Here is a 14,465-nt window from a genome sequence, read left to right on the forward strand (position 1 = left end):
ATTCCCTCCTCAATTCTAGAGTGCAGGCCCCAACCACTGACCTGTCATCGCTGACAATCTGGCCAATTATTTCAAAGAAAAAATTGACCTTATCCAGGAAATTTTCTCCCAATCCCTTCATGCACTCCATGCACTGTCCTCCCTACCTCGCTGTATCTAACTCATTCTCTGTCTGTGAACCAGTCAAGGAAGAAGTGATCACGCTCCTTGTATCTTCTCACCCTACTACTTACACTAGTGATCCTATTCTCTCACATCTCCTCCAGTCCTTTTCCCAGACTGTCACAACTCATCCAACAAAAATATTCAACCTCTCTCTCTCATCTGGTATTTTTCTCTTCTCATTTAAACATGTCAGCATACATCCATTACTGAAAAAAGAATCCCTTGACCAAAACTCTGCTTAATAAGTGATACATCACTGGAATCAACTGGAATCAGGGTGTTAGCACGGACATCATGATCATGCTACTCTCAGATGACAAAACAAAAACCTGCTGACAGATTCACTTTGAGAATATTTTTATTTTTATGACAACTTATCAAAAGTAATAAGTTTGGCTGGAATAAGAAACCTGGAAAATTAAAATATGGTTGTAAAATATTTGTCTTTCACATTTTTTTTACATTTTATATCATGTGTGATTGAACAATTTTAGAGGCTTAATGTTTTGTCTGTCCAGAAAGAAATCATAGTGGTATGTGGGTCGGTGTTGTAAAATTTTTGAACAATAAAGTAAGATCGGATCGTACTTAAAGTGGAACATCTAGGGAAAGGCTTTATACATGTACATATAGGATGGAGTAAAGAGATGAGCCGTGGAGAGGTAGTGGTGGAGTTAAAATAGCTAGAAATGGAGTCACAGAATGCCCACGCAGGGGTGAGATGGTTTATTTGTCATAACAGCTACAGGTGGTCATCAAAAATGCTTATACAAGTTAATTATTACTTATATATGTGCCATGGGCCAAGAATTATATTATTTCCAAAAACAAGTTATGCACTATCCATTGGAACCCAAACACTTCCAAGATCAGGGCTATGAGACCATCAGTGTGGGCCTCTGCAGCTCTGTCCTGAGTGGAGTGGAGGTGCGCATACTCGGCTTCTGCTACATTAATTGTCAATGGGAATGTCAGAGAAATCTGTGTACAACAGTCGGATCCACAGCAAACCATCTCCTCACCCAAGGATAGGGGGACAACTTTTGTTTTTAAACCCCAAAATGTATTCGTCATGCACATGGGTATTTTATGCACTGGTTGTGTACAGAACTGTATTACTATACATAGCTTTTTTTTAACACACTCTACTAATGCATCCCCAGCCAATAACTAGGAGACGCTTACTACTTAAGGCACCTCCTCCTGTTGAGAGGTGCCTGAGCAATGTTTGTGCAAAGTTAGTTTATACTTGCCTGCCTGCTATTAGGTCCCCTTGTCTGCTTTGTCTGATCTGACCCTGCTTTCTTTAACCTGTACTAGTAGCTGTTCTGTCTGCTATCTAAAAACTGCACAGTCTGAACCTGTTCCAGTGGCCGTCCTATCTGCTATCCAAGAACTGCACAGTCTGAAGCTGTCCCAGTGGCTGTTCTGTGTGCTATCCAGAATCTGAACTTGTCCAAGTGGCTGTCCAGTCAGCTGTCAAAAAATTGCGCAGTAATAACCAGCGGCCATCTTATCCTTTCTGGAACATACAATCCAAACCAGCATCTCTGTTCCTTGTGGTCAGCTGCTACTGCTCCAGTCACTGCCCAGAACTGGCACCAGGCAGCTACCTGCCTCACAAGCCTGACCTCATCATCACGTGTATAAGTTGATGCACATCGCAACGATTCCGAATGGCCATGTACAATTAACTGAGTCCATTTCATGGGCATTATGCATTCTCTGTATGTCAAAATATACATCCAAAACCCCTATATGCTCACTTAGAAGTAAAGCAAAAAAAATACCAAAAATATATCTTGTGATAAAGCCAGTAGCAGGCTAAACACTGCAATACAAGTTCTAAACAGAACTGATACATAATAAGCCTTCTGCATGACGTATAAATCTTGGACTTCAGATAATTCTTGGCTACTGCACTTCATGGCACAGACACTGACCTATTTAGATTAAGACAACGGTGCATTTATTTAAAAAAAAAAAACTATATTTTGCATAAAGAAAAACTTTTTTTCATTAGTAACCATGTTATATTAATATTTTATAAATTTTTCATTTACCTACAATACGTTACATATATTTATATAATGTTAAATACTAAGTAAAATTGCTGTTTGTGCAAGTATTAAGACCTGGAAAGGTGCTTAAAGGGGTTATCCCGGATCATTGTTTTTAATTATTCAGTTGAAGATATAGAAAAAAACAAACATCCCCATAATGAACCTACTTAAATCATGTGCTGCCTCTCCACCATGTGACCAGTGCAGCCAATGACTGGGCTCAGCGTTTCTGCTCATGTAGATGTTCAAGCTCACTAATTGGTTGTTAGGAGTCACATGCACTGCAGCTTTTATAAAAGTTGGGAGCAGCAGCGGAGAGGAAGTGCTAGACCTGGGAACGGTAGGTAATGGGGTATTTTTATTTTCTATGTCTACAACTCCATAATATAAATATACATTTTCCAGACAAGCCCTTTAAATAAACCCTTGAGAAGATCTTAGTAGCAGCATGACTTAGGAAGTATACAACATCCCTCTCTAGGGTCAATATTTTGCCTTTCATCTGTTGTTAATACACAATGTCATTTAATTAATGGGCTATATGCATTTTTATACCAGTAGTTTTGTAAATTTTTTTTAACTACATCTAGGATTAAGAGTCAACTTCTAAAATATCATTCTTGTAGAAGCCCCAATTTCAATCTTATGAATGCAAAAAGCGAAAATAAATGTAGTAACAATAGTGTACAAGGAATCAGCGTGGGATGAAGGCTAACTGGTAATAACGAGGAAAATTTCCAAATCCACTCATCAATGGTGTTAAGTCTATTTCTGCTATGTCCACAGGTGACCGTAGACTGAAGTTCTGTAAAATCGTTGTGAAAAACAGAAAAAGCTCCATTCTTGCGAGACCTTCTCCAAGACAGATCCGTTTTCCTGGAGAGTAAAGAAATATTTGAGTAAATCAACTGTGCATTTTCTGACTCCAAAACATTACAAGGTTTAGATCTCTTGCTAATGTAAAGGTACCGTCACACTCAGTGACGCTGCAGCGATATAGACAACGAGCCGATCACTGCAGCGTCGCTGTTTAGGTCGCTGGGGAGCTGTCACACAGACAGCTCTCTCCAGCGACCAACGATCAGGGGAACGACTTCGGCATCATTGAAACTGTCTTCAACGATGCCTAAGTCCCCCTGCAGCACCCAGGTAACCAGGGTAAACATCGGGTTACTAAGTGCAGGGCCGCACTTAGTAACCCGATATTTACCCTGGTTACCATTGTAAAAGTAAAAAAAAAAACACTACATACTCACCTTCTGATGTCTGTCACGTCCCCCGCTGGTGGCTTCCCTCCCTGCACTGAATGTGTCAGCGCCGGCCGGCCGTAAAGCAGAGCACAGCGGTGACGTCACCGCTGCGCTCTGCTTTATGGCTGGCCGGCGCTGACACATTCAGTGCAGGGAAGCCGCCGGCGGGGGACGTGACAGACATCAGAAGGTGAGTATGTAGTGGTTTTTTTTTTACTTTTACAATGGTAACCAGGGTAAATATCGGGTTACTAAGCGTGGCCCTGCGCTTAGTAACCCGATATTTACCCTGGTTACAAGTGAACACATCGCTGGATCGGTGTCACACACACCGATCCAGCGATGACAGCGGGTGATCAGCGACAAAATAAAGTTTTGGACTTCTAGCTCCAACCAGCGATATCACAGCGGGATCCAGATCGCTGCTGCGTGTCAAACACAACGAGATCGCTATCCAGGACGCTGCAACGTCACATATCGTCGTCGTTCTCGCTGCAAAGTCGCTTAGTGTGAAGGTACCTTAACAGTGCCGGAGATCAATGGATATCAGGGACAAGATAAGGGTTAGTCCGAACAGGGTGCAATGTTCTGCTTTTTTTTACTAATTAGTGTTTCCCTCAAGGAGAAGGAGGAGGAGAGGACCTTGTTTTACTGCTGGAGGTTGTGATGGGGATTTTTTTAAGTTTTGTGCATTGGAACAAAAGCTTCTTTTGGGAAATTATGCAATTTTGATACAATTTTTAGTTAGATCTAATCAATTGTAAGTGAAAATGTTTCTCACACTTCACTAAATATAAATTCGGTCAGATGCATTGAAATGAAACTATAGGATTTATTATAGGATCGAATTTTGGTCATGGGATTATTTTATCCCATTAACAATGATTATACTAATATAAAAGTCATTTTTAAGTACTATTATCCAGACTTGTAATCTCATGATATGTAATCAAGTTTCATAAGATGAATTGGAGAATGTTAGCAAATTATATAAAAAAGGATTTTAGAGAAAGATATTCACATTAGTGTTGCAAGTGTTTTCAAAGAATTTATCAGATTAAAGAATTTTACACCCATTTGCTATAGTAGCGGAGTAACACCAGGGGTTGCATCTCTAGGTTGCTTGAGATTTATTTTATTTGTTTTATTTAACAGTTTTCGCCTTTATCGCGACTTGCTGGATGAACTTTCTGTAGGAAGATAGATCTTGTGCAAGCCTAGATAGTAGAGATGAGCGAATATCTTTGTCACCCTCCTTATTCGGCAAGCTATAGAGCTTACCGAACAAGCTGCCATGAGAATCTGGATTCCTGGATCGCTTCTGTTGATCACGTACGAGCACTACAGCTGCATGCTTCGGTGCTTTATGACAGCCACAACACATGCATGAAGAGCCCAACAAACAGATCCCACGGCAGCTTGTTCGGTAAGCGATATAGCTTGCCAAATAAAGAGGGAGCCGAAGATATTCGCTCATCTCTACTAGATAGGTCCACTAGGGTCTTCTCCGCTGTTTTCTTGATAGTATCAAGCCAATGGGTTGCTCTTCTTCCTCTTCGCCTTGTTCCTTGCATTCTTTTGACCATAATGTCCTTTTCCAGTGATTGCTCTCTTTGTATGATGTGTCCAAAGTAGGCAAGTAGTGATGATTCTTGCTTCCAGTGACATTTCTGGCTTGTTAATTGATGTGTTTGTTTTTCTTGCAATCAATGGTATTGATAACATCATTTTTCAAGCACCACATTTCAAAGGCGTCAATTCTTCTGTGTTGTTTCTTTATTGTCCAGGTTTTGCATCCATATGATACCACAGAAAAGGCCAAACTATGTATGAGCCGTGTCTTTGCTACCAATGAAATGTTTCTCAATTTGATGACCTTGTCCAGTGACTATATTGTTGTTTTAACCATAGCTACCCTCATTGAGATACTGTGTATAAATCCACCCTAAATTAATAGCAATACCCTCAACAACTTTAAAGTTCATGATCAATTCTAGCCTCACCATTGTTGCTTAACCCTCTAATATCATGTACTTACCTGATGAGAATGGCATGAATCCATCATTCCGAATGAATTTGCCAGTATCATCCAAGAAATGTCCCGGATTGAACTGATTCGGGTATTTAAACTGTTTCGGATCTCGTAGAACAGAACTAAGCACTGTATAGATGGTTGTACCCTAGAAACAACAATCCAGTTACATAAATAGTGACTATCACAACCATCTATTCTTCTCTATTTAATATCCTTAGATTATTGAGCTGTATCGTAGTTATTACTTATAAACATCGAAAAGCATCACAGAGAGCAGCACCGTTTTACCTGTGGAATAAGAAAATCTCTAAACTTCAAGTCCCGGATCACTTTATGTGGGATTCCCATTGGTATGAGATCAATGTATCTTTGAATTTCATGGATTACTGCATCCATATAGGGCATATGAGGACGATCCTCTGTACATGGAGCCCTGTTTCTTCCAATCACTTTGTCAATCTCTTGATGGATTCGTTCTGTAATGATGGAAGAAAACTCAGGTATAAACTTAAAGATTACTTGAACTAATTAAAGGCCATGGCAACCTTCCTCTTGAGTCACACTTCCAGTAGGGACATTGGCATGTGGCGAAGTCATCAACTGCCATAAAAGTGCCCAGTATCATGACTCTGGACAGGATTATCCAGCCTCTGTCATGTTCAGGGTTAACTTGGATTGCCTCTCTCTGGTTCTGGGACAGCTATTTAATGCTGGTGGTTCCTGGGTCAGGTGTCGGTGATACTTTCGTTTACTAAGTTTGTAGTTGCTGACCCAGGTTACTCATCTGTAATTGCTGTGCCTCAGTGTGTGTGACCTTTGTTGTGTATGATCCGATTCTGTCCCCTGATTCCTGTCTCTGTTTTCTGCTTGGTAAGGATCTGTCCTTCCTGGTTCTCTGACCCCTTGGCTCGTATCGTTTTACTTTTCAGTCTTGTCCCAGTTACCTCGCTCTCGTCTGCCTTTTGACCCTCGGCTCCCCACTGACTACATTGTTGTTCTCTGTCCTGTGCTCCACTCACTCAGCTGTCTCAACGTCCTCTTGCATGGTAGCTCCACCCCTCTGCAATCACGTGACTGTCTAGTCTCAGGTCCTGTGCTTACTGCGTGCCTTAGGTTCTGGACCAGTGCCCACTGCGTGCCTTGCTCCTAACACTTCCGCCCCTCAGCCCGGGGCCTCCTGCTGGCACCATCTAGGCTTTCCACAATGACACTGTCTGTGTCACTACACCCAGTTTTTGCTGAAAATTACTCTTTTTGTGCAAGCTTGTGTCAATTTCGAGACCATCAACCAGTGTATTTCACAGTGTGCAACAGATATGAGTGAACAGGCTACTGGCCACCAATTTTCTAGTAAACCCCTTAAGCCCCGAGGGTGGTTTGCACGTTAATGACCGGGCCAATTTTTACAATTCTGACCACTGTCCCTTTATGAGGTTATAACTTTGGAATGCTTCAACGGATATTGGCGATTCTGACATTGTTTTCTCGTGAGATATTGTACTTCATGATAGTGGTAAAATTTATTCGATATAACTTGTGTTTATTTGTGAAAAAAATGGGCAAAAATTTGGCAAAAATTTTGAAAATTTCACAATTTTCCAACTTTTAATTTTTATGCCCTTAAATCACAGAGATATGTCACTCAAAATACCTAATAAGTAACATTTCCCACATGTCTACTTTACATCAGCACAATTTTGGAACCAAAATTTTTTTTTGTTAGGGAGTTATAAGGGTTAAAAGTTGACCAGCAATTTCTCATTTTTACAACACCATTTTTTTTTAGGGACCACATCTCATTTGAAGTCATTTTAAGGGGTCTATATGATAGAAAATAACCAAGTGTGACACCATTCTAAAAACTGCACCCCTCAAGGTTCTCAAAACCACATTCAAGAAGTTTATTAACCCTTCAGGTGTTTCACAGGAATTTTTGGAATGTTTAAATAAAAATGAACATTTAACTTTTTTTCACACAAAATTTACTTCAGCTTCAATTTGTTTTATTTTACCAAGGGTAACAGGAGAAAATGGACCCCAAAAGATGTTGTACAATTTGTCCTGAGTAAGCCGATACCCCATATGTGGGGGTAAGCCACTTTTTGGGCACATGACAGAGCTCGGAAGCAAAGGAGCGCCATTTGACTTTTCAATGCAAAATTGACTGGAATTGAGATGGGACGCCATGTTGCGTTTGGAGAGCCCCTGATATGCCTAAGCATTGAAACCCCCCACAAGTGACACCATTTTGGAAAGCAGACCCCTTAAGGAACTTATCTAGATGTGTGGTGAGCACTTTGACCCACCAAGTGCTTCACAGAAGTTTATAATGCAGAGCCGTAAAAATAAAAAATCATATTTTTTCACAAAAATGATATTTTCACCCCCAATTTTTTATTTTCCCAAGGGTAATAGAAGAAATTGGACCCCAAAAATTGTTGTGCAATTGGTCCTGAGTACGCTGATACCCCATATGTGGGTGTAAACCATTGTTTGGGTGCATGGCAGAGCTCGGAAGGGAAGGAGCGCCATTTGACTTTTCAATGCAAAATTGACTGGAATTGAGATGGGACGCCATGTTGCGTTTGGAGAGCCCCTGATGTGCCTAAACATTGAAACCCCCCACAAGTGACACAATTTTGGAAAGTAGACCCCTTAAGGAACTTATCTAGATGTGTGGTGAGCACTTTGACCCAACAAGTGCTTCACAGAAGTTTATTATGCAGAGCCGTAAAAATAAAAAATCATATTTTTTCACAAAAATGATCTTTTCGCCCCCAATTTTTTATTTTCCCAAGGGTAAGAAAAGAAATTGCACTGCAAAAATTGTTGTGCAATTTGTCCTGAGTACGCTGATACCCCATATGTTGGTGTAAACCATTGTTTGGGTGCATGGCAGAGCTCGGAAGGGAAGGAGCGCCATTTGACTTTTCAATGCAAAATTGACTGGAATTGAGATGGGACACCATGTTGCGTTTGGAGAGCCCCTGATGTGCCTAAACATTGAAACCCCCCACAAATGACACCATTTTGGAAAGTAGACCCCTCAAGGAACTTATCTAGATGTGTGGTGAGCACTTTGACCCAACAAGTGCTTCACAGAAGTTTATAATGCAGAGCCGTAAAAATAAAAAATCATATTTTTTCACAAAAATGATCTTTTCACCCCCAATTTTTTATTTTCCCAAGGGTAAGAGAAGAAATTAGACCACAAAAGTTGTTGTTCAATTTGTCCTAAGTACAACGATACCCCATATGTGGGGGTAAACCACTGTTTGGGCGCATAGCAGAGCTCGGAAGGGAAGGAGCGCCATTTGACTTTTCAATGCAAAATTGACTGGAATTGAGATGGGACACCATGTCGCGTTTGGAGAGCCCCTGATGTGCCTAAACATTAAAAACCCCCACAAGTGACACCATTTTGGAAAGTAGACCCCCTAAGGAACTTATCTAGATGTGTTTTGAGAGCTTTGAACCCCCAAGTGTTTCACTACAGTTTATAACGCAGAGCCGTGAAAATAATAATTTTTTTTTTTCAGAAAAATGATTTTTTAGTGCCCAGTTTTGTATTTTCACAAGGGTAACAGGATAAATTGGACTCCAAAAGTTGTTGTCCAATTTGTCCTGAGTACGCTGATACCCCATATGTGGGGGGGAACCACTGTTTGGGCGCATGGCAGAGCTCGGAAGGGAAGGAGTGCCATTTGGAATGCAGACTTAGATGGATTGGTCTGCAGGCGTCACGTTGCATGTGCAGAGCCCCTGATGTACCCAAACAGTACAACCCCCCCACAAGTGACCCCATATTGGAAACTAGACCTCCTGAGGAACTTATCTAGATGTGTTTTGAGAGCTTTGAACCCCCAAGTGTTTCACTACAGTTTATAACGCAGAACCGTGAAAATAAAAAAAATTTTTTTTTCAGAAAAATGATTTTTTAGTCCCCAGTTTTGTATTTTCACAAGGGTAACAGGATAAATTGGACTCCAAAAGTTGTTGTCCAATTTGTCCTGAGTATGCTGATACCCCATATGTGGGGGGGAAACCACTGTTTGGGCGCATGGCAGAGCTCAGAAGGGAAGGAGCGCCATTTGGAATGCAGACTTAGATGGATTGGTCTGCAGGCGTCACGTTGCATTTGCAGAGCCCCTGATGTACCCAAACAGTACAACCCCCCCACAAGTGACCCCATATTGGAAACTAGACCTCCTGAGGAACTTATCTAGATGTGTTTTGAGAGCTTTGAACCCCCAAGTGTTTCACTACAGTTTATAACGCAGAGCCGTGAAACTAAAAATGCTTTTTTTTTCAGAAAAATGATTTTTTAGCCCCCAGTTTTATATTTTCACAAGGGTAACAGGATAAATTGGACCCCAAAAGTTGTTGTACAATTTGTCCTGAGTACGCTGATACCCCATATGTGGGGGGGAACCACTGTTTGGGCGCATGGCAGAGCTCGGAAGGGAAGGAGCACCATTTGGAATGCAGACTTAGATGGATTGGTCTGCAGGCGTCATGTTGCAGAGCCCCTGATGTACCCAAACAGTATAAACCCCCCATAAGTGACCCCATATTGGAAACTAGACCTCACAAGGAACTTATCTAGATGTGTTGTGAGAACTTTGAACCCCCAAGTGTTTCACTACAGTTTACAACGCAGTGCTGTGAAAATAAAAAATCCTTTTTTTCCCACAAAAATGATTTTTAGCCCCCCAAATTTTTATTTTCCCAGAGATAACAAGAGAACTTGGACCCCAAAAGTTGTTGTCCAATTTGTCCCGAGTACGCTGATGCCCCATATGTTGGGGTAAACCCCTGTTTGGGCGCACGGGAGAGCTCGGAAGGGAAGGAGCACTGTTTTACTTTTTCAACGCAGAATTGTCTGGAATTGAGATCGGACGCCATGTCGCGTTTGGAGAGCCCCTGATGTGCCTAAACAGTGGAAACTCCCCAATTCTACCTGAAACTAATCCAAACACACCCCTAGCCCTAATCCCAACTGTAACCCTAACCACACCCCTAACCATGACACACCCCTAATTCTAATCTCAACCCTAATCCCAACCGTAAATGTAATCCAAACCCTAACCCTAACTTTAGCCCCAACCCTAACTTTATCCCCAACCCTAACTTTAGCCCCAACCCTATCCCTAACTTTAGCCCCACCCTAACTTTAGCTCCAACCCTAGCCCCAACCCTAACCCTAACCCTAGCTCTAACCCTAGCCCTAACCCTAGCCCTAACCCTAGCCCTAACCCTAGCCCTAGCCCTAACCCTAGCCCTAACCCTAGCCCTAACGGGAAAATGGAAATAAATACATTTTTTTAATTTTATTATTTTTCCCTAACTAAAGGGGTGATGAAGGGGGGTTTGATTTACTTTTATAGTGCTTTTTATATCGGATTTTTATGATTGGCAGCTGTCACACACTAAAAGACGCTTTTTATAGCAAAAAAGTTTTTGCGTCTCCATATTTTGAGACCTATAATTTTTCCGTATTTTGGTCCACAGAGTCATGTGAGGTCTTATTTTTTGCGGGACAAGTTGACGTTTTTATTGGTAACATTTTCAGACATGTGACAGTTTTTGATCACTTTTTATTCCAATTTTTGTGAGGCAGAATGACCAAAAACCAGCTATTCATGAATTTCTTTTGGGGGAGGCGTTTATACCGTTCCACGTTTGGTAAAATTGATAAAGCAGTTTTATTCGTCGGGTCAGTATGATTACAGCGATATCTCATTTATATCATTTTTTTATGTTTTGGCGCTTTTATACGATAAAAACTATTTTATAGAAAAAATAATTATTTTGGCATCGCTTTATTCTGAGGACTATAACTTTTTTTATTTTTTTGCTTATGATGCTATATGGCGGCTCGTTTTTTGCGGGACAAGATGACGTTTTCATCGGTACCATGGTTATTTATATCCATCTTTTTGATCGCGTGTTATTTCACTTTTTGTTCGGCGGTATGATAATAAAGCGTTGTTTTTTGGCTCGTTTTTTTTTTTTTTTTTCTTACGGTGTTCACTGAAGGGGTTAACTAGTGGGACAGTTTTATAGGTTGGGTCGTTACGGACACGGCGATACTAAATATGTGTACTTTTATTGTTTTGTTTTTTTTTAGATAAAGAAATGTATTTATGGGAATAATATTTTTTTTTTTCTTCTTTATTTAGGAATTATTATTATTTTTTTTTTTTTACCATGTGGAAATTTTTTTTTAAACTTTTTTACTTTGTCCCAGGGGGGGACATCACAGATCGCCGATCTGATAGTGTGCACAGCACTCTATCAGTTCGGCGCTCTCAGTCACATCGCTGCAGGCTGCAGCTTTCATCTGCAGCCTGCTCCGGACCCGGAAGTACTCCCTGCAGGACCCGGATGCAGCCCCGCGGCCATTTTGGATCCGGGTCCTGCAGGGAGGAGACGCTCGGTACAAGGTGAGTACATTCCCTTGTACCGATCGTCTCAGGGAAGCACGCAGGGAGCCCCCTCCCTGCGCGATGCTTCCCTGTACCTCCGGTACACCGCGATCATGTTTGATCGCGGTGTGCCGGGGGTTAATGTGCCGGGGGCGGTCCGTGACCGCTCCTGGCACATAGTGCCGGATGTCAGCTGCGATAGGCAGCTAACACCCGGCCGCAATCGGCCGCGCTTCCCCCCGTGAGCGCGGCCGATCGGCTATGACGTACTATCCCGTCACTAGGAATTAAGTCCCAGGTCACCTTGACGGGATAGTACATCATATGGGATTAAGGGGTAAAAGGTACTACTAAAAGTTTTACTAATCTTTCTATAAATGGCCATCAAAATGTTAAACCAAATAAAAATCCTTATACTCACCTCTCTCACCCCTCCTTGTCACACACATTTGGTTCTCAAGGCATCTTCAGATCACCTATGCTAGCATTGAAATCCCCAGGCGTCTAATGCTGGGAGGGTTCTGTGTAAAAACACAAAAGGTCATGGAACTATAATGTTATGGCATGCCCAGCGACCTTGTGTGAGCCTACGCAAAACTCCCCTAGACTCCATCAAAGCCGGATGTCCAGTTCCAGCCTGAAAAATTTTGGGATTTCAGTGCGAGCTTTAGAAATGGTCTGCTCATCTTTACTGATTTGTATTTCAAGGACTTTACTAACCTTCAACTTCTGGATGCTTGAGAAGAATCATCAGTCCATAACGCAGTGTTGTGCTGACAGTTTCTGTCCCAGCGCCAAACAAATCAACTGTGGTATTGACTATGGCTTCCATGTGAAACTCAGTATCAGGTATGCCTTTTTCCTGTGGAAACAAATATAAATATTAAATAATAGATGCCTACAGAAACAATTGCTTGAGAAATCTATAATATTAGAGAGCCCATGCACATTAGATAAAACTTGAACAAAATGGCCAAATTTCACCATAACGAATGACTGTGGGCTGGTTTGGTCAAACGGGTGATCATTAGTTTCGACCAACAATCACCCAATGAATGTTTGTCATCATTCAAAACATTGGTCAAAGCTGTTGGATTTTTTAGGTAATGATCCACACTGGAGACATCATCGGCAGAAAAATCCAATGCTAGCCGTTGTGGTCTCTGATGGTGTTAACAGTAGTGTTGAGCATTCCGATACTGAAATATCATGTATTGACCGATATTCGCGGTATTGGAGTTCCAATACTGAGTTCCGATACTTTTAGTATATCGAATACTGGAATCGGAAGTTCCCATAATGCAATGAGCCAGTTTGATTTAATTCAGCCAATGAGGATCCTAAGAAGTGTGGGCACATCCTGTTATGCATGTTAGGCATGTTAACTAATGGCATGGCTGTGATTGGCTGATGAAATTATGTCATGATGCATTATGAAAGCCCCCGCCGCCATTTTGGGTTTATTCTGCTGTGAATTCAGTTAGGGACAGGACGCTGCTGTTCTGAGGGATAGTTTGAGCTAGCGATTTGCTGTATTGTGCTTTACCCAGGCTCCTTTAGCAACCGCTGTGTGCGAAGCTTTCTTTTGTCTTGCAGTGCTGTTCACGGCTGTCTGCGAGGTCTCTGTGTGTGAGTGCAGCTCACGCTGTAGTGTGTTCTGCAGCTACCTCCAGTTGTAGTCCGCTCAGCGTGCATCACTGCCTCATACATTGTCCTTTTTTGCATTACTGCTGCTCATTTTTCCTGATTTCTCCTATTAGCGTGGTTCCATCTGTATCCAGCTAGATTGCTTGCAAACACTATATAGGAGTAGATAGAGGAGCCTTTCTGCAGCCTTGCAGCGATAGTGCACAGTTCTCTGCACTGTTCACGGCTGTCTGCGAGGTCTCTGTGTGCAGCTCCCGCTGTAGTGTGTTCTTCAACCACCTCCGGTTGTAGTCCGCTCAGCGTGCGTCACTGCCTCATACATTGTCCTTTTTTGCATTAGTGATGCTCATTTTTCCTGATTTTTCCTATTAGTGTGGTTCCATCCGTATCCAGCTAGATTGCTTGCAAAAAACTATATAGGAGTAGAAAGAGGAAACTTTCTGCAGCCTTGTGCCCTGCAGCCCCAGGCAGATAAGAATTAGCCTATTTTTTGGAGCCTTATCTATTGCATTGTAGGTTACCTACCTGCATTGTAATAGCTACAAAAAGTTTGTGATACTATCGGTTTTACATCTTTGGGCACATCCAGTGTCTTTTTGTGAAAAAAACAAAAAGTTAATAAAGTTCACCAAACACTCCACTTTACAGTTGTGTAGGCCACATTAGCTCATATTAAAGTCTAGTCCACACTTTATAAAATTATACCTGTTAGCAGCTGTTCAGGAATAAGCACACTAAGCCCTTAGTACTTTTCTGCCTATCTTTATCAGTCTACCAAGATGAAGAAGGCAGGCAGTAAGGCACGTGGTCGTGCGCGTGGAGTTTCTGCAGGGAGAGGAAGTGGCTATTCTGTGCCTGCTGCGGGCACCAATGACTC

General features: G+C 41.7%; 1 protein-coding gene across 3 annotated transcripts in view; it reads right to left on the reverse strand.

The window, feature by feature from the left end:
- Window positions 1–531: 531 nt before the first annotated feature.
- LOC143805875 (cytochrome P450 2G1-like) overlaps window positions 532–14,465 on the reverse strand; it is a 58,321-nt gene continuing 44,387 nt past the window's right edge. The window contains exons 6-9 of one of the 3 annotated variants that reach the window (XM_077285616.1): window positions 12,662–12,803; window positions 5,802–5,989; window positions 5,517–5,658; window positions 532–3,104 (exon numbers count right to left, since the gene is read on the reverse strand). In XM_077285616.1, coding sequence (XP_077141731.1) covers window positions 2,923–3,104; window positions 5,517–5,658; window positions 5,802–5,989; window positions 12,662–12,803 — 654 coding nt within the window. In that variant the 3' untranslated portion in view covers window positions 532–2,922. The remainder of the gene's footprint in view (window positions 3,105–5,516; window positions 5,659–5,801; window positions 5,990–12,661; window positions 12,804–14,465) is intronic. The other 2 variants (XM_077285615.1, XM_077285614.1) reach the window with 2 other exon arrangements.

Source organism: Ranitomeya variabilis, chromosome 2 (assembly GCF_051348905.1).
Source record: "Ranitomeya variabilis isolate aRanVar5 chromosome 2, aRanVar5.hap1, whole genome shotgun sequence".
In the NCBI taxonomy this organism is placed as follows: domain Eukaryota; kingdom Metazoa; phylum Chordata; class Amphibia; order Anura; family Dendrobatidae; genus Ranitomeya; species Ranitomeya variabilis.